A 26,804-nucleotide genomic window follows, 5' to 3' on the forward strand; every position below is an offset into this window, starting at 1 on the left:
GGGCATGCAAAATTATTTATATTTATGTATTTGATGAAAACACTAAAGAAGAAAAAATCGGGATTTTTATAACAAACAGAACCTGTTTCAGATTAAAAAATAAGAATATTTAATAAAATTACAATGATCCACAAGTATGACAGATGAACCTATCAACCTAGAGCTAACCTATGTTAAATTGATGACGATAAAGAGCCATGATAAATGATGGTGATATGGATAAAGAGTCACTAAATAAAATATTCAAATGTTATAAAGCTTCTTTTTCAATTTTTCATGTTCAAATACAGTGCTTCCAATTATTTCACAAAACTTGAAAACTTGATTATGAAGCATTCTGATCTAGTCTGTGCACATTGAAATACAAGCATCCGAGGCTGGAAGGTTCAGAGGAAGACAAATTCTCACAGATGTATCAGGCAACCTTATTTTATTCAACCAAAATATAATTAACAGTGAATTCTGATGACCTAATGCAAAGGTTCCCAATCCACAGGCAGCATGAGACGCCCCCCCTTCCCATGTTTTCTTTGCTGTCCACACACACACACATTTTTTGCAATACTGTGCCAATATGAATGATAAAAAACAATTACCTAATATCAGAAAACAAAAATCATGTTAATGTTACATTTGGCTGTGAGCAACTGCTCAACATGAAGAACATCAAATCAAGAACAAGCATGTGCCCTATACACAAGCACTATGAGGAATGCAAGTAAATTGCAATAACAGCTACTGAAGCTGATACTGAAAGATAATTCAAGCACAAACAGTGTCAAATACTAATAAAATTCTCTAGGGCTAACAGCTGTGTCAAATGGTAGCCCGTGAGTACTTTATTAATTCAGTTTGTGTTGAAAGTTTTACATCATACAGTGTAAAATATCTAACGACTGACTTTGTTAAAGAAAATTTTGCAACTGTAAGCCCAATTTAGTGGTATTTTTAACAAAATGACAATGAATTTCAATAAATTGTATAAATTTATAACCTTGGAGCCAGTGAAGTGATAAGAAAGAGTGAATATGACCGTATGTCCAGAAACAGTTGAGAACTGATCTAATGGGACTAATAAACAAGAAAAGTTCTAAATAATGCATGCATTGGTACATTTTTCTCCACAAATGAAGAAATATCAATCGTACAAATTCATGCAGCAAATAATCTTTCTTTCATACTGCTTTGGCTATTATTCTTGAAGAAACAACTTCCTAACAAATAAATGTAACAAGAAGGTGAACCTTCTGCATACAGTCATCAGATGTGGTGCCTTTATACTTCCAACAGTAATAATGACAACTCCTTAAGAATTAATACATTTAAATTATTATGGGCAATAATGGTTTACCTGTTTAAACTCAGGTAATATTACTAAAGACTGAGAATCAGAAGTTACCAATCAAATTTCAATTAATCTAATACATTTTAAATTATATAAAAACCTGTCACATTTTTAATTGCCTTTGCTTCATCTTGTTGGGACATATGCTGATAACAATGAAACTCCATCGTAAATGAAGCTGTGCCCGATGTTATAGTTCGAAGATCGGTGGAATAACCCAACAATTCAGAAAGAGGCACAAGTACGTTCAGAACTTTGGACAGCCCTCTACTGGATATATCTTGTACTAATGCTCTGCGACGAGTCAGATCAGCCAACACTACAGATAAATTCTGTCCATTAGTAACAATTTCCAGGTGCATTATTGGTTCCATGAGGGAAGTCCCATCTACCTCCAGAAGCCTGCGGATACACTGAGCAACAGAAGCTGTAATGATTGTATCAGAAGTCCCTCTGCCCACTTCCAAGCAATGCAACATAACCTGAGCATTCACTACAGGACAACTTAACTTTGGCCCATGTGCCATGACAGATTCCACACCCAGTTTCACAGCATGTAAATGCTTAAATGAAATGGCTGCAATGTTGGCAGCATTATCTGGACTTCGATCCAGTAAAAGACATTCTTGCTTCACATTTTCATTAGGTATCAGGGAAAGAGTCACAGTAACAGTATGGGTACTACAGCCTATCTTATGACTTATTGTATGTGTGTCCTTTACCACAGTTCCTATGGTTTCTTTGTATGCAATCTGTAAATCCCCAAGTTCCACATCTATTTTATACTCTGATAAAATACGATTCTTGATGATTCCCAGGTGTAATTCCCCCATGCCTCCTAGAACAGTTTGTCCTGTATCTTCATTCTGAATCACACGAAAGCTGGGGTCCTCTCTCTGCAGTTCCTGAAGAGCCTGCTCCAAAGCAAGTTGGTAGGACTTGGAAGGAGGCTCAACTGAACAGAAAAACACTGGATCAGGAACTTTGGTTCTTACTCCAAACAAGTCATGTATATCACTACTGTCATCAGAGCCCTTAAGCTTCATCAACTTTCTGCATGCTGCAGATGCTGCACTTGCATTAGTTGTGACCAAGTCACCTACTACAGTGTTTTTGAGACCTGTAATAGCAGCAATATTGCCACATAAAACCTCAGACACTTCCTCACTTTCATCAGCAAATGCGACCATCAGTTTACCAGTCTGTTCAGACCTTTCTTGAGAGATGTTATAAATTTTTTGTCCCTTACTAAATTTTCCTGAGAATACTCGAAAAAATGTTACAGGTCTTTTCTGATGATCATGAATTACTTTGAAAGCCCTAGCACAAAGGTTTGATCCAAAACAAGCGACTAAATGTTTATTATGTTCATTGGGAGATGGCAAGAAATGTGTCACTGCATCCATCAATGACTGAACACCCACATTTTTATATGAACTGCCACAAACAACTGGAACACCAAGTTTTGCTAGAGTTACTCTCCTCAGGGACTCCACAAGTTCATTAGACGACACGTACTCCAAATTTTCCTGCCGAATGACAACTTCTGCTAGATGATCATCCAAATCAGCTACTTGTTCAACCAGTTTTGTTCGTGCATGTGCTGCTTGTTTCCATAACTCATCTTCTGCTGGATCCAAGCTAATTCGTTTGTATGTTAGACCTCGCTTATTGGTGTCCCAAACCAATTTCTCCATTGTGATTAGATCTATGACACCTTGAAAACTGCAACCATTTTGAGATTCATAAACAGGTAACTGAATTGGCAATGGCACAGTGCCCAGCTTCAACTGAATAGAATCAAGGCACATAGAGAAATTGGCATCATTCCTATCCATCTTGTTCACATATATGATACTGGGAAGAGTATACCTGTCTGCCTGTCTCCAGACAGTCATTGTCTGGGCTTCTACCCCTGCCGAACCATCTAAAATTACAACAACACCATCCAGAATTCCAAGAGTCTGTTCCACTTCCATAGTGAAGTCTATATGACCTGGTGTATCTACTAAATTAAATCTGTGTTTATCCCACAAAAGTGTGACTGCAACTGAAGAGATAGTAATTCCTCTAAGTCGTTCTTCTTCCATATAATCTGTAACCGTGTTTCCATGATGAACTTCTCCCATACTACGAATAGAACCGGCATAATACAACATCCGCTCTGTGGTAGTTGTCTTACCAGCATCTATATGTGCCAACAATCCAAAATTCCGAATGAATGAAACATGATCATTGACTTCCTGATTACCTTGTATTGCACATTTCTGGGAATAATATCTACATCCACGAAATGACAATCTAAATAACATTCCAAATCGGAAGACATGATTCTTCAACATTGTGGTTCAATAATGTAAAGGCAACATTTCACATAGCACAGCTTCCATAAAGTATTCTACGATCAGTTTGACCCTCTGATGGCCACTGAATTACATCTTTATATATTATAGCACATAGAATTGTAAATTTCTGGGAAATATGTCTTGACATCAGTCGCTTACGCACAAGTTTTTATATCTATTTACTAATTCACGAGCAACCTACCACACTCACGAAATCCAAGAAACGGAAGCTGACTGCCCTAACCCTGTAAACACCAACCGAACGGATAAGTAGCATGACCGAGGTTTACTGATCGCTAACTAATGTTGACGTTGGCAACACGTACATTGTACTACGATCTGGCGGTAGCTTTTGAGATTAAAACATGGTAATGGAACCACCCAAGGCCATGAGCTCAGTCGGTAACAATATTTCAGTTCATTCATTCACCCATTCGTCCAACACAGTAATAGTTGATTTTACAGTTTCTGAGATGTTGCATCATGTAGTTAGAAATTACATGACATATAAAAGGTGCTTACATGCCTCACCAAAGTAATGTCCTGAAATGTCATATCTTCTCATTTTCATTTCAAACTTGAATTTAATGAAAGTCTGTTAACTAGAAAGACTATGAAACATCATATTGCAAAGAGATAGTGAATTCAATATGGAAATGCAGCCTGACTTTTCTCACCATACTAACATTTGCCTGAAAGGGCTAAAAAAAAAAGCCAGAAGAAACCTCAGTGTAACTGGGCTTCAGGATATAATTCAAAACCTCCCAAACACAAATGAAAAGTGGTAATCACTGCACCATGAACTTTGGTTACAGCTTCTTCAGCAGTGCAACACAAACATTTCTCACCTGCTTAACTTTTGCCTGCCACATAGGATCACACATGAGACGTGAACGTTGTAGTTTTAAGTTAAATAATAATATAGAACAAAAGTGTTGTAATTCTCTAACATGGGAACTGTTAAAGGATAATTCTTTCCAGATGACAGTCTTCTGAGATACTGTGCCATGTAGTCTCATAGAAGATAACCAGCAGTTCACAGGTGCGCACTGCCTCCATAACCTGAAACATTAGTCACCGTCAATCAGAATACATGGTACAACAACCCAGAAGACCGTCATCTTCATATGTGCAGCTGCAAGAACCTGAAATCACAATTGTTTCCAGAATCAACACAGAAAAGTACATATTAAGCAATGCCTTATTTATTTGCCAGTTTTGGAAATAGTTATCCAAACTACACAATTCCAGAGTTTTATGAAATACTAACATTATGTACTGCAAATGCAGTATGTGCAAAACCCTGCAATAAAATAATGATTTTTTACAAAGGGAAGGCAATAAAGCCACCATAACTGAGCACTAAACATCATACATACAGGCATTTGGAAGGAAAGAAATGCAAGTCTGAAAACTGGTAACAGTATACTCATACTCAACAATAAACAAAATATCCTACACAGCATTACCATACTTGTTTTGTTGAAGAGATCAGGAACACCACTTGAAAGCTGTAAAATGAAGTCCCCTGTACCAATGAAACTACTTTCTCAGAGAGTAGATGAATAAAAATAGTCTGTACAATTTCATTCTATAACTTTGGACAACCTTAAATCAAAATATATTGCAATTCACTGCAGTGTCATATCTTTCATAAGAATTAAAAACAAACACATTTCTACAGAAGTAGATGGGATATTCTTAGCACTATTTAGGGATATGCAAAGCCGCAACACTTGTTGCTAGTACAACACATTAGTGTAACTCAATGGAAGTGGTTTACAGCACAGACACAGAGACTACTCAAGTGCCAATGAAGCTAATTTTAATATAAAAAAAATAAAAGAAAGGCTGCAGCACATTGTGAATGACTGTTTTATGAGTACACTAAAGCAGAAACTGTCCTCCTCCTTTAGCATAAAAAAGGCATAAGAGGAAGAAATATGCCAAGACACTGATTACTCATTTTATAATGCCAATTCCTGTAGTCATGTTTTGCAAATATGTTACAACTAAGGTGCACTATAAATTCTGCTAAAACATCACTATGTATTCATCATACAAACATATGTAGTGTGTTGGTGGTAAAGTTCAGAATTTCCATGCACTGTAGCAAGTAGTATTATAACTTACAGCTATATTTATTGTTATGCTTAATATTGTATTTCTGCTGCAATCACTTGATTTATTACAAATCCATGTTTCATCAACAGCCATAACAGTAAATGAAACTACATTTCAAATGTAACGCTGTTTAGCGCAAGTAACTGTTACTGAAAATCACTCCCTTTTACACAGAATTTACCACTATCAACAGCTCACTCCTTTGAGGCAAAAGCATCCCATCTTACCCTTCCAAGTCAAAGCATGGAGGGAAGATTCTGATATCCTTAATAAATTAAAACATGCCTTCATTACATTCCTGTAAACCATATAATAATAACAAAATACCTAAACAGAACATGTCATCATGCACTTCATAAACTGTACCCAATACCCTTCAACATAAGTTAATTTACAATGATTTCCATTTTATGTTTCTGTTTCGAGTTTACAGCGTGCAAAATACAATAATTTCAATCCATATACACAGTTGCATAAAACATTTACAGAAAAAATAATAAAAATGTCACAATTTGCCAATTTTAATAGTAATTACTGCTGCTTCATAAATAACTTAAATAAAATTATTACAACAAAACACACTGAAAAGTCACCATCATTTTCTTCCTGGTAAGAATTCACAGTATGCAAAATTTGAGTGTCATTGCCCAATGAAGTCATAGCTGCACAAAACAAAATGGGTGGAAAATCATCGCCCCCTGTAACACAACGCCAATTTGTACCAGAAATGCACATAAAAACTTGGCTTCAACCAAGCCAGCATTCTGGTTCACGTCAAACCAACAGCATTCAAAGCAACAAGACTCCTAACATGCCTTTCCACAATAATTAACATGCAAGAAGTTTATTTTGGAGGAGTGTACAGTTTATTCTACAATACATTTTAGAAAATTCTCCTACTATCTAGAATCCTGAGGTAGTGAGGGCACACTAGCAATGTGCATTAAAAAGAAGAATGATAAAAGTAAATGTAAATATGAACATTCGCTTCTGGATACAAACACAGTAAGTAGGTAATCAAATTTCAAAATCAAGCAGTTCAAGAGAACTGCAGAGGACATTATGGGCAATACCAAAGCACAGAGGACACTACATAAACCAACAGTCTTAATATTAATTAAACACAGGCATTTTATATGCAAACAGAAGCAGATCAGTTTTTTTATATCTGTAACTGGGAAAGGCTTCGTATGTCATCCACAAAAGATTCACGTGTTAAAAATCCGAACGTTGGAAAAAAATATTTACTTTTGGTTTCCTGTATGACATAAGTATCACACCAAATACAGGATTTTGTTGGCATGTTACCAGTGCGTGGGTTCTCTGGGTTGTGTACCCTGAAGGAGGAGACAATACATTCCTCCTAAACATTGGTAATCACCTACAAGGCTACATAGTGTCCAGACCTGAACACCACAGCACTTAACTTCCCATTCCTTTATAGATACCAATGAAATAACAAAACAGACTGAAAGTGTATAATATTTTATCCTACAGGGTTTTTCTTCTGAGAATGATCAATGGATTATAAATTACAAATACCCACACCACTAGAAATAAAATTACTGTCTACATGACTGCACAACTTGCAATAAATTATTGTGTATTTAAATATGTTAATTGGACTGATCTCTTCCACCAGCTAATTACAATGCTTCAAGCCAAAATGACATACCAGCTGTCCTGGGTATTACACTTCAGTGAAGTATGAACTATTCAAAGCACAAATGGGGCTAAATCTGAAACCAAAATCAATTTCCATGTCCACTACAAAATAACATGGGAATGCTAACTTAGTGAGTGCTGCCATACTGTTCAATGGCTAACAGAGATCTTTGTTTTAGTCTTTCTTATGAGGATAACTTCCACTCAATTAAAGAAAAAATGCATAAATAATGAGATCTAATGATGAACTGGCCCTATAAGCTAAGACTAGAACAAAGCTGAAAAATCCACACTACACACTGCAAAACACAAAATCCTGCTGACTTCAGGGGCAAACACTAAGAAAGACAGAGGGTCCATCCCAATGGCGCCATGTTATTTGTAGTCTTGCTGCTTTGATACAGTTAACTTACATCACTGACCTGTATGAGCTTTTCTCAATTATTATGAAGCACTATGCAGAAAGCAGTGTTTAATTAATATCCCACTGTGAGTTTCACCTAAATTTGTTACATTCATTACACATAGTATTATTATGTTTGCTTTTACATAAAAGCAGGAGCAAGACAAAATCATAATTAGGCAATGGTGCTGCAGATGTAAATATTTTACAACACTCATTCTTCCATTCTTTGGTTGCATACAAAGCCACAAAAAGCATTTAATTTTATTATTATTGTTATTATTGTATCATTTAAATATGTTTTGAAAAATGATGACTGCAAACCAATATCATTCATAACAAAATAACCACATTACCATCCAATGAATGTGGGAGACAAATATACCACAAATGGACTTGCTTGCCAGACAATAGTTTTATCATGACACTGTAATCTACAGACATCATAAATAAGACAACCTGCAATGTGAATTCAACCTCATGTTGCAAAATAACTTTTCAATGAGAGACAAAGATAAAGTGAAATATAATTACATTATAATCCAGTGTTATATTTAATAATACAAGATTTATAGTGTGTTGTGTTGTTTCCTAAACTTGTTAATCCTCCTATAGGTAGCACCTAGAGCTTACCTGAAGCCCCTCAGCTCTCGTTCATTTCTGAAAAAGGCCACACATTTCTTCATGAGAAGCCAGCATGCATAGTCACCTCAAACTTCCCACACAGGTAGCTCAATTATTTCACCACGTAATACAGTATTCCTTAGAACAATAAAACCATGGTCAAATACGTTTACATTTGCTACACATATCATTTCCATTCATTCAGACCCAGTTGGAAATTAGCAGAATTGTTTCAATGTCACCTAAATGAATGCCACCTACCAACTGTAACATGAACTGTAAGAATAGATGCTAAACCCTGTGCCATGTTGCAGATTTCAATCTTTGGCCATTTAACAGAGGGAATTACTCAGACGTTTCCAACTACCAGTCTGAATGTATTAATATGGATATAGCATCAAACGTATGATAAAAGGCTACACATAAAGCAATCAAAAGATTACACTTTTTCTCTGAATGGGACATTAGCTTGATACTTGCAGGACCTGTTCCAAAAAATGAAAGGAATGTTTGTATAGGCACTCCAATTGAAAGTATTTTTGTAAGCTTTGGTGAAGAGTCAACTGAGTGAAATGCATGGATAGTACAAAACAAAAGTCCCTGCTAAAATCACTCACTCTCACTCATTCATACCTCTGTTACCACCTGACATGATCTTCTTCTTCCGCAACTCCTCATCAGAGATTAGCCGACCAAGGGTCCCAGGCACAACGGGATTTCCTCGCAAGCCACCTGGAGTTCCAAGATGGGTGTGGTGTTGTCCTGCACGGATTGGCTTCGCTGTATAACAGACAACATTTTTAATTCCAGAAGTTTTAATTAGGACAACATTTCTCACTAATCAGACAGGAAAATCTCAGTAACAAAACAAAATGTTTAACCATGAGGTGCCTGGCTCTGCTGTCTCATGGAACAAACTTACCAAAGTAATTTAAAAACCATAATAAACAAAGCCTAAAAAACAACAGGTTCATATAAATAAAGGTCATTACTATATTAAATCAAAGGATATAAATTCCATACAAATGTATTCTATCCAGTTTTTCTTCACAAATATTTCATAAACAGTTTTTCTCCTTATGAAACATAAGGAGACTTCACTCCAAATTTTGTTGAAAATTTCCCACTGAATTAAAAATACCTTGTTTTGAAATTTTGCTTTTCCAAAGTACACCCACACCACTAACCTATCTGTGCACTGGGCCCTCTCCTGGCCAAGTTCTTCTGCCTCACAGCCTCCTTTATGCGATCCACTTCATACTGGTAGCGTTTCCTATCCTTCATAGCACCCTCCTTAGCATCCTTTAATGCAGATTCCAGAGCCTATAAAATAATATTGTATGGTAATTTCACTGCACAATTGGCCTAAGCATAATTAGTTATAATAAAATCAGAACCAAGGCTCAAATGCATTTACTGTATCAAAAAAATGCCAATAGTTCTACTTATAGATATCACAAGTCTGACATTGTCAAACAACACATGTGTCATATTGGTTATTCTCAAACAAGAGCAAAACCTAATTGCACAGCAAAAAGAAAAAAAAAGCTCCAGAACACAGAAACGTACCTTGACTCTCTCCATTGTAGCACGCAACCTCTTCTCCAGTTTGGGCAGCTCGCACCGCAAGTCCGCATTGTCTCTAACCAGCTGTTTGTGGACCTTAGTCAGCTGGTCCAAATTGTTCTCCAAGAAACTAATCTTCTGCTTCTGTGCTAACGAGCCTCCATCATCCTCACTGTCCTCGGCATTTACTGACTGAAACAATAAATCAAGCACAACTTTACTTCCTACAGAGCATAAAACATTTCAAACAAAATTACAGCAGCTCAAATCACAGAGTAAAACATTCAAAGCAATAAACTGACCTTCTTAATCCTTGCTTGGAGGTCCTGGACAAATAGTTTCCTGAGATTGTGGAGTGTCTGAAGTTCCTTAGCAACAGTATCTTCCAGCCCCTTCAGGTCCTTTCGTGCCTGTTCTCGCCTGTCATTTGTCACACTGTAGGAACAAAAGAATCATTAAAACAAGAATGAAATCAATTTTGAATTCCCTGTCATCATATCAAATTTATTCAGTTCCCAGAAAGATAGAATTTTTCTTTTTCCACAAAATCCAGACTGGCTCTGTAGTCCACCAGCCCCCTCTAACCATTAGGTACTGGAATTCTCTACACAATGGTCAGCTTGGGCATGGAGCTAACCACTCACTTCCATCCAGTGCTGACATTAAATATGAAAGGAGCTCTTACTTAACACTCTCATACAAATGCATGGTGTGGTGCTTAGTTAAACACCAAGATAACGTCTTATTTTTTTCCAGTTTAACAATGTTTGTACATTGTCCGGTACCCTTTACGGGTTCCCAACTTTTCATTTGGCTTGATCTATGGACATTCGGTAGGACTCCTTGAATGAGGGATCAGCCCATCGCAAGGCCTCTACCTGTACACAGGACAACACAACACAGAAAAACATCCATGGCTAGAGTGGGATTCGAACCCATGGTCCCTGCAACCAAGCGGCACAAGACCCACACCTCAGACCGCGCGGCCACTGCGGACCCCACCAAGATAACTTAGACGGGAAATATAGGCGGGGCTTGTAAATTATAGACCATTTGCAAGCACAAGAGATATAAAAGCATGAGAAAATCATCTTTCTTATCTCTATATCTACATCATAACCACTTCAGAAAAACAATAAATACTGCCTTAATTGTATTAACGTTTTTAAACCTGAAAGCAGTACAGTAATACATGCAATTAATCTCAAGACTTCACTCCCGTTAAAACTTTTAAACTCATCTAGTCTAATAATTACACTGATTGCCAACCACTAGATGCCCTACATACAATCTTAACCTATCCTATCCTATCCTAACCTAACCCAACCTCCATACTGACATACATTAATTCCTGCAGCTTGTTGCTCTTGTCATTCTCCTCCTGTTTGAGCCTCTCGTAGTCCTGCTGCATCTGTTGGTGTGCTAGGGTGTATTTCTGGTTCAAACTATCAACAAAAATGAGTTACCAAATTACTTTAAATGAAAGCAGAAGGAAATAACACTATTATAACTATTATTTCCACATCTCCTTCCCAGCCTCAGATCTTAATGCAGGCTAAATACAAATTCCCCAGACACTAACAATATTTTTCTCATTGCTTGTCCTTTGATTTTCACAGCTGGAGTTCACTGTGTAACTATGGCTTTCTAAACAGCTATATTAAAGGAATGCCCAGACTTAGATTTAAATTAACTGGCATCAACGCAGCAGATTAAGAAATCAAGTGTATGTAATAATTTTTTTAAGAAACCAGCTCCAAACAAATTGCCTTTACATAAGAAGCTTTCTTAGTTTATACTTGTGTACAATTATTTTATTTTTTGCATATACCACAGGTTTATTTTTTCTTGAAAATATCCACAGTCTGTGTCACAGCTTGGTACAAATTCTATATGGCAAAGCACAAAGAAAAACTCAAATAACAGGTTCACTGTAAGGCAACAAAATATCTGGAACCAAACTAATGAGATCATAAAGCTAAATACAGACAAAAATCACATCCATCATGCCACTTACCATACTTCAAACACCTCATTATATTTTAAATATCTACGAGGGTCGCTCATTAAGTAATGCCCCACATTTTTTTCCTCAGAACATATTTATTCAAGATGGCTCAAATTTAGTGACAATATAAATCAATGTTTCCTTTACACATACTATTTTTTCACATAGTCCCCATCAACTTGTACGGTTTTACGCCAGCGTGGAACAAGTGCATGCATGCCTTGCCGGTACCAGCTCTTGTCCTGTGCACGTAGCCATATCCTCACTGCTTGAATCACGCTCTCGTCATCTTCAAACCTTGTTCCGCGGATAGCATCTTTAAGTGGCCCAAAGAGATGGAAGTCGGAGGGTGCCAGATCTGGACTGTAGGGTGGATGGGGTAGCACCGTCCAACCCAATTTGGTGATTTCTTCCCGGGTTCTCAGACTTGTGTGAGGGCGTGCATTGTCGTGCAGGAGCAAAATTTCTGCTGGATGCTTGTGAGGCCGAACTCGTCGAAAACGCTTCTTGAGGGTTTTCAGGGTCCTGATGTACGCGTCTGAATTGATGGTCGCACCTCTTGGCATCACATCCACAAGAATGACCCCATCACTGTCCCAAAAGACAGTCATCATGACTTTTCCGGCGGAGGGAGTTGTCTTGAATTTCTTCTTTCTCGGTGATTGAGGATGATGCCACTCCATTGACTGCCTTTTTGTCTCTGGCTCAAAGTGGTGTATCCAGGTTTCGTCACCTGTAATGATCCGGGACAGAAAGACCTCTCCCTCAGCATCAAAACGCTCCAACAATTCAGAAGAAATTGTTTTCCTTTGAATCCTGTGGTCTGCTGTGAGACTTCGTGGAACCCATCTTGCGCACACCTTCGAATATGCGAGAGCCTGGATAATTGCAATCACACTTCCATTGCTGACTGAAAGCTGTTGGGCCAATTGTCGAGTTGTGATGCGCCGATCCTCACGAATAATGGCATCCGCGCGGTTCAACATGTCTGGAGTGGTGGCTGTGGCAGGACGCCCAGAGCGCGGCAGATCACGGAGCTCGGTTTCTTCACTTCCTGAAGCTTTAACTCTCTTAGCCCAGCGACCAACGGTGCTCCTATCGACTGCACAGCTTCCATACACAGCACACAAACGTTTATGAATGTTCACCACCGTTTCTTTTTCAGCAACAAGGAATTCAATTACAGCTCGTTGCTTGTAACGAGAGTCGTTCACAGACGCCATTTTAACAGTTCACTACAGCTCCGCTATCGGTTGGAATCATTTGAAACTCCGTACACGAACGCGGGAAACATCAAATCTCAAGCATGTAAAAGTACACTTTTCTATCTTCATTATTGGCTGAGAAAAAAAATGTGGGGCATTACTTAATGAGCGACCCTCGTACTATGTACTTAACTCAACCTGCACAGTTTTCATATTAAGCAATCAGTCTTAATGCTTTCACATTATATGGAAATAAACAATTTAATAAAAAATTAAAATGGCAATAATAAACATTTATGAATATCTACCATTATGCTGCTGATACAATAAAAAAATTCATTCCATTACGAAAATCTTTCCCATACTGTTCAAAATTATAATGGTTAAATATTCAGCTGGCCATATATTAAGTTTTCATTCTCTGAAATCCTATGTGAGGCAAATAAAATAAGCACAATTAGCAACGGTAAGCAAGGCAGTAACGAAGCAAGTACCCCACTTACCGAGAAAAAAGCTGGCCCAGGACACTTAATGAACGCACAACAAAACAGCACTAATAGTCTCAGTACCTCACAATTTTTTGACTTTACTGAAAAAAGTGCCATAACATTCCTAATGGTAACACACTCTTCAAGCTAAAAGAGTCTAGAGCTACGCCCTTGCTTCGGTAACCCTGATTTGAACTGAAACTTTTTTCTTTTCACACACAATTTTAAACATGATACACATTACTTCAATTATCCGCAAAAGAAGCCACAGTCCCTTATTTTATATTCATTTTACTATACTTTTTTTGACCACATGTAACAGTTTATAATCAGTTCTATTTTGTTTTCTTCAGTTCTGCATTCTAACCCAAATGTATTCTAGAGAAACATTAAATGTGACTTAAATATATTTGGAAATTTAAACTGACAGTCAGAAATAAAGACTGTTGAATTTAACGCAGTAAAACATTTTAATTTAAATGTGTGAGATTTGTCACAGGAAAGAAACTAAAAAATATACCCAAATTCAGAATGTAAGACAGTAACATTTCATTCATGACAACCATTCATTAATACAATCATCTAATGCCAACACAACTAATCATCAGGACAGATTCTGCACTGCACACTGCTGACGAAGCTAACGACTGCATGTGTATCATTACAAAGACCATAATTTCCTTTTGTTCCGTCTCCCATAGCAGGAAATGTTGCATACAGTCTCAAAGAGGTAAACGTGTCATACTATGTACTCAATTTTCATTTGACGATTTCATTTTACATCGGAAGTGTAAGCTTCATGTAATTTAAGAGTTTTTAGACTGACAATACACCAAATTATATCTGCTCAAATTTTAGTACAGATGTCCTACGGATATTTCTTAAAATTTGATGAATGTTCTGGTGATTAAAAGAAAGGGCCAGACTGACACAATGTCTATTTCCACATTCTGAAAGTCCAATTGCCATGTCTCAGCCTTCAGACCACCTATCCCAGTGGTCTTCCTCACTTCCTTGGGAAATGCCACGCAGTATCTTAAATCAGACCATAAACACTTCCTTCCACATTCTTCATAATCCATTATCCATTAATCGACCATCATTCAATGCTGTGAGTCCTCGCTACTGAAAGCATTGTTAAATAAAATGTAAAGAAATAAGTTCCACTTAATCCAGTTCAATCTGCATATATAACTTTCAGTGACTTACTCTTTCAGCTCATTAATAGATGCCTGCTTCTCCATAATTTCATCTCGGAGAGATCCCACTTGTTTCTGGTGGGCATCACGAAGTTGATCCATTTGAACCTCCAGGGCAACCCGCATCTTATTTGCTTGCTCCTTCTCTTCTGCCTTTTCCTTGCTTGATACTGCATGAACTTGTTCTGAACACAAATTAATATGTGATAATTTCCAAAATGGCAACTTGTATGGAATACATTTGAGTGTGGACCCATGAACTTGTACAACAGCACATAACATGTTCATACCTAACTTGTTATATAGTTCACCATTATTTCTCATTGTTTGAGGTCAAATGTCATTGACCTGTGCGGTTTTCATAACTACAGCTGTATTCTTGAACTATTACTGTTAACTATAAACTGCAAAATCTGTCAATCTCACAAATATCTGTGCAAGAGATTCTTTTTTTTGCCAGCTCTGTGACCCAACAAAATATGTTCCTTCTTATTGGTTAGCATCCCTAAGCATGTATATCTGAAAATGTAAAGGAACTGCAAATTATTCTGACAGCTGACTTGTCAAGAACAAAAACCCCAATGCTGTCCGATTCCTTGCAAAATTAGCTGTTAGTGGAAGGTTCAACAAAATCCTTAATAACTTTGCCAGAGGACCCTGTGACAGTGATTTTGAACTTTCTTTAAAAATATGAATGTAATAATAAAAGATGTTGGAAGCATTATGACCACAACACAAAATCAAAATTCTGAATCACAGAGTACATAAACAATGACAAGATATAAGCACTTTACTGGGACAATACTTTCAGTTTCAGCCAATACATTTTACTAGAATGTATAACTTTTAAACATGTTAGAACAACCAAATGACTATTACAAGGACAGAACATCACAGAACTCACCAGCAGCCTTCAATTTGGCACACTCCTCCCTCAGGGCATCAACATCTTCTTCTAAGGTGCGCTTCTTGTTTTCAGCCTCACGCATTGACTCCTGAAGTGTCTTCATACGTGCTTCATGTTGCGAGATCAGCAATCGACAGTCAGCCAAATCCTTCTCATACTCTGTGATCTGAACACACAATTTTTCCTTACTGATACAGCATGATCTTATGTAAGAAAATCACGTAAACAAATTACATTAAACAGTTACCCTATGTAGTCACCTGTTTGTAATGGAGCACAGGACAATATGAAATAATATGTATTTATTAAATAAGCAACAGTAATTAGATACAATCTTTAATAAACACTAAACAAAAGTCCTATTTATAAACATTAATCTTGTATGAAATTTAAAAGTCCAACACATATGAGAAGCCAACATTAAAACATACTTTATAACTTTAGCTACTCAGCATCATCCATCATTACAAATACTTGCTTTCACGTACTAATTGAAAAGCAAAGAACTATAAGGTTAGTACCCAAATTAGAACATAACAGCCAATAGCAGCAGGAAGAAATTAGCTGTGCCCAGTCAGCAACAAATAGCAGAAAGTTTATTATATTCAGACAATAACAATTAATATTCTGCAGGTTATTATGTGCTGAATGACAACACACACATATTACAGGTAACAAATGGAACTTCTGACTCGAAGATTTGAGCTGCAGACCCTCCAGATCTGCAGATATTACAGGGCTTTTATACTGGATTAAGATGCCTCAAAATATAATTTTAACAGTGGATCTCCTTTTTATGTATGGAGTTAATATTTGGGGTAAAATGGTTTCCATGAAATATTTTAATACATTTTATACATCATCAAGTCTCAGAAAACTTACATATTCAGGTCATGCTAGACATTCATTGCGACAACTACTTGTGTAACAATTTCAAAGCAACCAATACCTACCTTCTTATTGCAATCCAACTGGAAAGATTCTAGACCCTGACATCTCTGCACCAAGTTCTTCACTTCTGACTTCATCTTTGAAATGTACAGCCTTGCCACTGTGAATTCTTCCTCAAGTTTACCACCAGTGCCATCAGTAGAAACCTGAAACTAAGATTATGTATCGCATTCTAGCAGAAACATCATATTCATCAACATAATTAATAATATTGCAGTTATGAAGTCAATGGAGGATGAGACGGGTAGGGCTCATAGCAAATATGAGAAATAAATATACACGGATGGAAAACCCAAAGGGAAGACGGAAGACCTAGACATAGAAAGAACGATATTAACATGGATCCTACGGAAATAGGGTTGAAATGTATACACATGATTTACTAGCATAAGACAGGGATTGGTAGTGGGTTGTCGAGAGCGTTTTTAACCTGTCTCTGTGTCGCTTAACCTCGACCTTCCTACTGGTGGTCACTCTCCAGTCCAAAACTTTCAAATCTCTATTCATCAAGTTATAAAATATCAGCTACATCTTGAATAATGTCCTTTCCACGCAACAAAAAAAAAAACTTTAAAAATAACAAAGTACCTTCAAATCTCCATCTCCACCAATGGCTACACCAATTTCACCGAGATCTTTCAAGAGATTGGTTAACATTTCCGTTATTCGTTTTCGTTGGTGTGTTGACATGTCTTTCAACTGTTGCAGTTCAGATGAAGTGGAGTTCAAGTCAGACTGAAAAGAATCAAGATTCAGATTAGTGGAGAAAACAAACGAGTGACATTAGCGGCTCAAAACATTCCATAACTTTCAATTACCTTGAAACATAATACAATAACAAAAAAAGGCATCAAAACCATAAACTTAAATTTTTGTTACAGTAGGATTTAAGTAATTCAGACAGATCTTTCGTGTCAACTGTAACCTTGTACAATGAGAATTTATATAATCTAGAAACTGTTGTTCCAACAGATACCTGTAATATCTGAAAATGGTTAAAATACACACATAATTTTTGTCTGCATCCTTACATTTAATTATACAATATGGCAGTAAGGTATATACAAAATAATATTTGGGTAATATTTATTCCTTCTTAGAGAAGCTACGTGGAGATATAAAAATAAGACATAATAGTTTGACACTTGTGATATTTTTAGCATTAACCAAAGTACAAAGTTAAAGGCTTCTTCATACTTCCACAACCTCTCACAAGCACAACAAACAACTCATTAAAAGCCACCCTAAACAGAAGTCCAACAAACTATTTGTTGCACACTCATGTTCCACCACAATGTGTCCACGTATCGAACATGAAACACAAGATGTGACAGGAAGCAAATGTTGCCAGTACATGCATCTGACATCAGCCATTTTGGGTTCAGCCACCATTCTGAGCAGATAAGTCAAACATGTGCATCATAATAACTTCGTTAAAAAATTGCTTCACACCTGTTTCTGCATAAGTTCTTCTGTAAGGGTCTCATATTCTTTATTCTTCGTCTCAACCTCTTGTGACTTTTGATCGTAATTCACAGCTAGTTCCTCCAAAGCTTGTAAAACCTCTTTCACTTCCTCCTTGGCACTTTCATTCTCCTGCTGAATCCTGTTCATCTCCTGTTGCAGCAGTTCATAGTCTCGCCTTGTTGACGCAATCAACTGCAACAGTATTATAAACATCAAACCCAGAGGCAAGCCACTTCACTAAAACTCATTCTGTCATAAATATATTCCAACGTCTGCAAGACGTCGAGTGATGTAATAAATGCACTTATACGGTTAGGTGTATAAATGCAATTTAGTTATGTGTTGGATATTAGGTTTTTAGTTTTGGGATGACGCACCATACAATTTTCTGGTTATGTACCAATGTTTCACAAAAACATGTTGCCCTCATCTTCAACCTTTAAAATGAAGTATGTTCCTCTGAAAGAATGGTATGCAACTAGAAGATTGTATGGCTCAACAACTCAGAAGACCAATATTCAGTCAAGTGCCAGACAGGAAACAATTTTACACTGTGGATCTTTGGTTTTAGGGGATTATCCATGTCAATGGCAAGAGCAGTGTTCCCCAAAACACTTAGCATTTTCAACACACAACACACCTAATTCTCAAAATCTTAAGTTATACATTCAGCTCTGCCTGCTAATACCTATAAGGAGCGTAATTTACGTTCACATCTATCCCACCTAAAATGTTCACATTTACTTACATCAATTCAAGAAGTTCTGAATCTTTGATATGAGGTTCTCATAGCAGGGAAGAAGCTGAATGTGGTCTTGGTACCTTGAAGAGGTAGGCAAAAAGTTCCTCAAAAGACTGAACAGCACCACAACCCAGAAGACCACATTAAATATTTAAATATACTTCCTGATGGCATCAGTAAATTTAAATGTCTCGCTTACACAATTAGGCAAGTATGAGAAGAATAAGAAGCCATCACACTTATTAATTAACGCTTGTTACCTCTTCCTGCTCCATCATCTGTTCCTTGAGTTTTTCCACAAACTGGCTCTGCTGGTTGATTTCCTCATCTTTCTCATCCAACATCTGGTACAGACTCTCACGCTCCTCTTCCAGTTTTTGTCGTTCCTCATTGGACAGAGAGCCCATCATGATGCCACCACAAGGAGTGGCAGGCATTGGCCCCAGCACCACTTCCTTCTTAACTTCAGGGGGTTGTGTAACGGGTGTGACAGCCTCCAGTGGTTCCTAGTAAATACAATTTTACTTTAAATATGCTCACTTGTTATGTCTGCAGTGACAAAGTAAATGGGCTAAAATATCCTTCATCTGTTATTTTCAAAGCTTGGGAACTATGTAATCCTGCAGGACACATGTTTAAGAAAAAGACGTTCAGTATTCTGATTTCATCTGATACAACCCTACACTTTCTTCTTGCAAGCTCTCAACTCTGTACAGACTTGTGACATAAAAGCTACCAGCTCTTACAGCAATAGTATCCAAACTGCAGTTTGTTAGTTTCAAGATGCTGCAGAGACCTGCACAATGAGCAACTTCTTAGTTTATAATTTTCTCCAAATATTATTAGGGTAGGACTTGAGGTTTTCACGGCAGTGAGTTTGAATATGGCCTCCATCATCAGGGTGATGATCGCCCTTATGATGGAGGCAGCGTGGACCTCTGAAATGTCGGTAAACTTCTACCAGACTATACGGTACAACAAGCCAGAAGACGGCCATCTTTATTACGGTAATAAAGAAAGATCAGACAGACATGCAGCAAGCACATAAGATATGGAAAATGCATACATAATCTTGGTTGGAAAATATGGAGGGAAGAGATCATTTCAAAAATTTATGCATGAATGATAGCGTAACAATAAAATGAATCGTAAACAAACAGAATATCAGGACATGGGCTGAAATTATTTGGCTCATGGTAGGGACCAATGAGAGAATCTTGTTAATACTGTAAAGAATGTTCAGGTCTCATTAAAGGCATGGAATTTCTTAATCACATTAGCAACTATTAGGTTCAAAAGGACTATACTTTATAAGTTAGTAATGTAAAATCTTTCATTATTTTACAGCAAATTCAATAACACGAATGACACAAATGTTTTACTCTCCTCTACTCTAAACAAATGCAAATTTCTGTGATGTCTTTATTGAATAAGGGAGATATAGACGCATGAACTTCCTTTCTTTCAGAATATTTTTGGAACAGCACATAATTGTTCAGAGAATGGGGATGTGTTAGCTGTATGGGGTTTCTAAAGTCCAAAATGAAAAGCTACAGGGAAACAATTCTTTAGAGAGGAGGTGTTTTGCATTTAAAATGTTAATAGAACAGATTCATGGAATGTTAAGTTTTGGAACCGTAAGCATACCATATAGCATCAGGACCACAAATAATCTTCCTCACCTGCAAATTAACCTGCTCCTCAACATTCACTGTTTCTCCTGAACGCCACCTGCTCAACTCCAGTTCTAGCTTTTCCAGTTTTCCCTTTAATCGAGCCACTTTCTCTTTTTCCTTTTCATAGCGGCGTTTCCACTCTTCTGCTGTCAATTCTTCATTCACACAAACAACATTCTTGATCGTCTTCGCACTATAAGAAAAAGCAATCATAAAAGTGCAGTGCTCATGAACACAGTACTATCCATTTACAAAACTACACCAAAAAATGCAAATCTTCAACATTTCTGCAATGAAAAGAATATTTCAAACTCTTGTAATTAAAATCTCTTCTTATACAATGAAAATAACAAATTAAAACTATATTAAGACTGTGGCATTGTTACCGTTTGCCAAATTCGAGGGTCGACTTTGTCTCAGCCTCATTGAAACTAGCAGGAGAGCAGCAGATAATAATAGTAGTACGAGCATTTCCACCAAGAGACTCTTGCAGGATTCGAGTTAATTTTGAATCTCTGTATGGAATGTGCGTCTTGTTTCCATCAGCAAGAGCTGAAATAACGTTCCCAAGAGCTGAGAGTGACTTGTTGATGTTCTTGGCTTCATCCAATACTGTTCCTTCTGCCCCAGTCTTACTTACCTGTAAGAAAGCAGAAATGCTTCTTAAATCATGCTCCTAGACAGTCCTCTTGTGAGGACCACCTACCTTCCCCTTGAGACAGTACTTGTAAAAATGTATCCTTGCACAAATAAAGTTACGGTATTTTTTTTTATTTATGTAAGCAATGGAGGTCAAGATTTGTACGACCTGTGGGAATATAGAAGCTCCAATATATCCCGCCTACATGGGATATATGAGGGGAAATATTAAAATTAAAGTTTACTTACATAATGATGGCAGAGCATGAGGTGTCTGATGCGATTTATGTTAAAAGAAATCATTAATTACTTGGACAGAGATTCTGACACAGAAGCAAATTACTGTAATGGCAGTGATAAAGAGGCATGAGTTAGCAGCAATAGTAGAATTAGCAACAATCGTACGGTAATTAGCAAAGATAATTTGCTATAAATCATATGATTTAAAAGAGAATAAAGATAAAATTATATCCCAATATTTGCAAGATTCAGATATTGTGATTAGTTTAAAAGTTATGACTTCTTTTAATAAAAATGTGTTTTCTGGAAAAAATTTCTAGATGTTACAGGTAGGATTGGCAACCTTTCAGTTATCTTTATACAATGATTTTGTTACTTAAATATTACAAAAGTGTAATTAACTCAGAACACACTACTGGATCTCGTCTCTTCAAAACACCTGTAGAAAATTAAAAAAAAAATGCTTTAAAAATATCACAAAATTGCAAACAGACACACTACATCCATAGTCCAACAAACAAACTATTTTAACATCCATCCAGTGACATTTTACAGCACTCATGTAAGCTGATATCACCCAAATGGAAAACTATCTTAAGTTGTTTAAGCACACCAATACGATAATAAAAAATTCCTTGTCAGCAACAAACCACAATTTAATAAATGTTTACAAAACGACCCACAGCACAACTTACCTTTTCACTACCAGCCAAGTCAACAAGATAAAGTTTACCAGACAATTTCTTCTGATTTTCCAAATTTTCTTGTTTAACATTAATTAGAAACACACTATGAGAACGCGAACTGTGCTCATTCATATCTGAAACAAAATTGCAAAGAATATGTTTTATACTCTTCATGCAGTACCAGAAGTTTACTCAAAATCAAATTCTACCATGCATTAGACAACATGCAAAACTGAAAAGTTTCCCAAAAGACCGTCTTTCAATTATGTATGTTTGTAAGAAGTTTTCATTCCTCCTTGGTCAATATAAAACATCTTGCTATTGCCCAAGTCTGACGATTTCTGTCCATGCTGTACAAAATGCAAAATTATTCTTTAACATTTTCTAAACTATAAAACAATAAAAGTACAATATTTTCAAAGCTGGATTCCACTTCTGTCTTGAGGTAAAACAAGGAGAAAGAGGAGAGAAGACCTATCCATTTAGTACCCTGGTTAAGCTAATCTCAGACCAAGTCTGAGGCACAGTGAAGAACATCTGTTAAATCCTCACAAATTCTAATTAAAAAGAGACATAAACCTTTTCACACAAGAGTTGTGTTTAACAAAATATTGGTATTACATAAGAGAGTTTAAAAACACTGATACCACACTCGAACACTCACTTGTAACAGCAATATGCCTATTTGCCTTTCCTTCTTCAATAACTTCAAAAACTTCCTCTGGACTTGAAACAAACCGTTCAGTAGCACCCTTCACAAATGGAACCCTATTTTTGTCTTCATGTACACTAAGGTTAACCTTTGACACTGGAAGGAGAGAGAGATAATTACAAAATGAAGTTGAGTAATTAAATTATATTCCTTACAAGCAACACATTGATCTCAATACACTGTCCAGATACTCCTTGAAGTGTGAAGCAGGTGGTGTTTTAACAAATTTGTTTAGCAGAACTAATAACATTTTACACACGTTGGTAACTTCACCAACAGCCAATATTTCCATCTCCTGAGTACTGTTGTAAAAATAACGTTATGTGACATACACGAGTCCACATTTTAATATTTTGTTTTTCAAGATTTATACTGTTGTAGTCACACTTTTAAGATGTGAAAACAACAGGAACCTATCAGGTTTCACACAATTATCAACCAATATAAACTCATGCCCTGATGACGGAGGCAGTATGACCTCTGTAACGTTGGTAAACATCGACCAGACTACACAGCGCAACGACCCAGAAGGCAGAAATCTTCATACTCACCGCTGTGAAAACCTCAAATCTTACAATATAAACTCTACTTTGACTCCTGCAAAATAGGCAAGATTTAAGACAAATGATACCTACCATCTAAGAGATCCCTGATCTTATCCATATAGATTTCAAAGTAAGACACCTTGATGTGGAATTCCAGATTCTCTTCCATTGCATAGATGTGGTTGAAGATGTCATTCACTATCCTTGGAATGATGCCCTGTTTCACAGGGTCACCAATCACACCTTCCATCGTGTGTGTTTTGCCCGACGATGTCTGTCCATAAGCAAAAATGGTGCCGTTGAAACCAGACAGTACATCTGTAAAAAATAATTACAAACTACTAAGCCTTGTTTGCACATCCCTCTCTTTGGCAGGGCCAACAGCCTTCTAAACAAACACTTAAGGAAAACCAACACTGCATACATGGCTGCTGTTAAACAGTAGATTGCATTACTACTTTCTTTGTTTTGGACTTCATGTACTGTTAGATGTCTAAAAAAAATTTAAAACCTTAAAACATCACCACATAACCATGTTCACAACAACCGCCATTGGTCCCTATCCTGAGCCAAACAAATCCAATCCAAAAAAACATCCATCCTGTCACTTTAACAACCCTTTAGAAACACCAACAACAACCCTTCACAAACCCTAACAAAGCTAAACATAATAAAATTAAGTTAACAGAGCTCTGCCCCTCTAACATAGTAAAATAAAATAACATTTAACTTAAGTTTAAATGACCAGAAAAGAGATTGGGCTCACAGAACAACATAATAGTATTTCAAACTGAATGGGCTAAGCCTTGATTTAAAAATTAATGAGTTAAAATTATTGCAAAAGTTACATGCATGTACACTATATTCATTGCCAGTGAATAAACCACTCTGAATTTTATTGCGGTCAAATGGGACAAAGAGGACACCTGTACGCATCAACGTATACCATTGGGTTTAATTAAAATGAGACGACTTGGCATTGTGGAAAGAAAATAGGAACAAGGTATATGCAGAGCAATGGCGAATCCTGCAACCAAATTTTTGACATGGGCACATATACGAATACTGCCCACGTCATCTGATAAGCCTCAATGAAAATCAAGAAATGTACGTGAAATGTCACAAAAGAAAGAACAATGTGTCAATACATATAGAACCCAAGTATAATTCTAATGATCTGTTGATACCAACAAAAGTCTCTGTGTACAAAACAGCATGTCCACTCACCTGAGACAATTGATTTTGCTGCTTCATTATAGACTTTCTCTTGTGATGCACTTGGTTTGAAGACTTTGTCAAAAAGGAACACTTTGCTCTGCAAAAGAAATCAAATAAATATCTATTTGAAGTCAGGGAAATCCAAAAAAATTAAGACCACAAATTTTGTGGCTGTTTTAACAACCAGATTTTATGAATATTGAAACAAAGGACAAGATCCAAATATTGAAAGCATCTGCCAATGGCATGGTTCTCATTTTGGAGTTCTGAAATATTTAGCCGTATGTTTATGCTGAAGCACCGCATGAAAATGTATGACGAACTGGGTCATATTCATTTAGATCCCTACAAATAATAAGAGATTCTGTAAATTCTTTAAATATAGCAGGTTTTACTAAATCATACAGATAAGGACCCCTTAAACAATAGTACGCTATACACACACAGAAGAATGTTTCTATTAGCAAAAACAGTGTGCAGTAAATACAGAGTATGCAACTGGCACAAAAATTCCCAGAAGTAAAAGACATTTTGTGTAAACTGCAAAGACACTTCATGCAGAGATAAATTGTAAGTATAAATAATTCATTTAGCTCACAATGGGATGATATGTATAAGTAAGTTAACTCCTAAATGAAGAAAATATACTTCACCTTCTTGAGCACATTAAAATATTCCTAAGCAACTCTGCTTTGTATTCAGGAGGTCCCAGGTACAACTCTCAACCCACAGACTGGCTAACTAATGGTTTTTCATAGTTTTTTTTAGTCCCTCCAGGAAAATGTCAGGAGAGTACCTTAAATTAGACCATGACCACTTCCTTCCACATCCTCTCCAATTCATTATACACCATCATCTCATTCAACTTTGTATGGTCTAAGATATTGAAAGCATTGTTAAATGAAGTATAAAAAATATCCCTAATCTTGGCCAGATGAATCCTAATCCACAACCCCAAACCTATTTGTTCATAACAGTTTTAACATTATCAAATCATTAAAAATCCAGAATGTGATAAATTGTCTTTCAATATATTACCTCATAAACCACAAAACTGATTGATTAGCAAAAGTTCAAGTTACAATGTACAACGTTTAGTGTAGATTGAATTTTTAAATTACATGATGTAAGTCATGAATAATTTCAGTGATAGGGATCAAGGATAAAACATTTTCTCTACATATAAATGTCCTGCAATAACAAAATGTTACTGATTCCTCTCCTGACACGTATTAAAAATTTGTACATATGCCATTCACACATGACAAGGGGCTGGACCCACCCACTTATTTCAGAATTGCACGACGTCGCTTGCAAATCACTGGGCGACAAAGTGAAAACTTAAAGCCTCATGTTCTAAACAATTTAACAATTATCGGTTAGGGGTTAGTCACCATCCCTTTCATCTGTCATCACTGCTAAAAATAATGCACACGTCAGGCCATCTAATGGTATAATAGCAATACAACACAATCACGCATTATTGCGTGAACCGAAAGTTATAACATACTTACTCCAATAGATATACAGTTATCCTCAGGTCCAGAAGGAAATTTACAAATGAATTTGGAACCTGCTTTTTCTTCGGAATCGTTCAAAGGCCTAAACCGACAGACCACTTTTATGCTGTCTTCTGCAGCAATTTCACGCTCACGTTGTTCACTCGACATTTTATTACTTTAAAAACACCTTATACTAAAAATTTATATTATTTGGGAACTTAAAACCGTGCATAAATTACGATAATAAAGCCGTGAAAAAACCCATTAATGCCACTGACAAGCTACATCAAGATGGCTCCCATTTTCAGTGAGCAAGAGGCCGCCCCAGACCGGAACAGCTGACCGGAAAAATAAATCGTCACATTCAGCTATTTACGTCTTAAAATATATAATAAAATGTAATTCTACGTTCCTAAACAATGTTTGTTACGTTCTGTAAGACACCTTCGGGAAATAAGTATGGGAATACCGCAAAAATCTTCTAAAATGAAAACTGCTCACACCACCGCAACCCACTTGCGGTGCGGGACGACGGGAAATGATGTGT

At 36.7% G+C, this 26,804-nt stretch overlaps 2 protein-coding genes across 3 annotated transcripts; both read right to left on the minus strand.

Moving 5' to 3' along the window:
- Positions 1–248: 248 nt before the first annotated feature.
- On the minus strand, positions 249–4,520 carry mRRF2 (mitochondrial ribosome recycling factor 2). Its single transcript, XM_087353355.1, has one exon. It carries the CDS (start codon positions 3,685–3,687, stop codon positions 1,429–1,431), a length of 2,259 nt encoding a protein of 752 aa, XP_087209481.1. The 5' UTR covers positions 3,688–4,520; the 3' UTR covers positions 249–1,428.
- Positions 4,521–4,873: 353 nt separating this feature from the next.
- On the minus strand, positions 4,874–26,804 carry Khc (kinesin heavy chain). 2 transcript variants are annotated; one of them, XM_022058120.2, is made up of 19 exons: positions 26,270–26,804; positions 24,765–24,852; positions 23,628–23,855; positions 22,945–23,088; positions 22,290–22,414; positions 21,102–21,355; positions 20,722–20,908; positions 19,300–19,545; positions 18,283–18,489; positions 17,419–17,565; positions 16,833–16,976; positions 15,877–16,045; positions 14,983–15,157; positions 11,416–11,517; positions 10,375–10,507; positions 10,076–10,264; positions 9,694–9,829; positions 9,140–9,286; positions 4,874–8,542 (listed from the first exon to the last, which is right to left on the minus strand). In XM_022058120.2, exons 1-19 carry the CDS (start codon positions 26,423–26,425, stop codon positions 8,526–8,528), a joined length of 2,994 nt encoding a protein of 997 aa, XP_021913812.2. In that variant the 5' UTR covers positions 26,426–26,804; the 3' UTR covers positions 4,874–8,525. The 2 variants fall into 2 exon arrangements, with proteins under 2 accessions (XP_021913812.2, XP_021913811.2); XM_022058119.2 differs by having other exon boundaries at positions 16,833–16,982.

The sequence above is a fragment of the Zootermopsis nevadensis genome, unplaced genomic scaffold (genome assembly GCF_977971745.1).
Source record: "Zootermopsis nevadensis isolate Lab colony 2312 unplaced genomic scaffold, Znev_1.0 Znev_ptg000002l, whole genome shotgun sequence".
NCBI lineage: Eukaryota > Metazoa > Arthropoda > Insecta > Blattodea > Termopsidae > Zootermopsis > Zootermopsis nevadensis.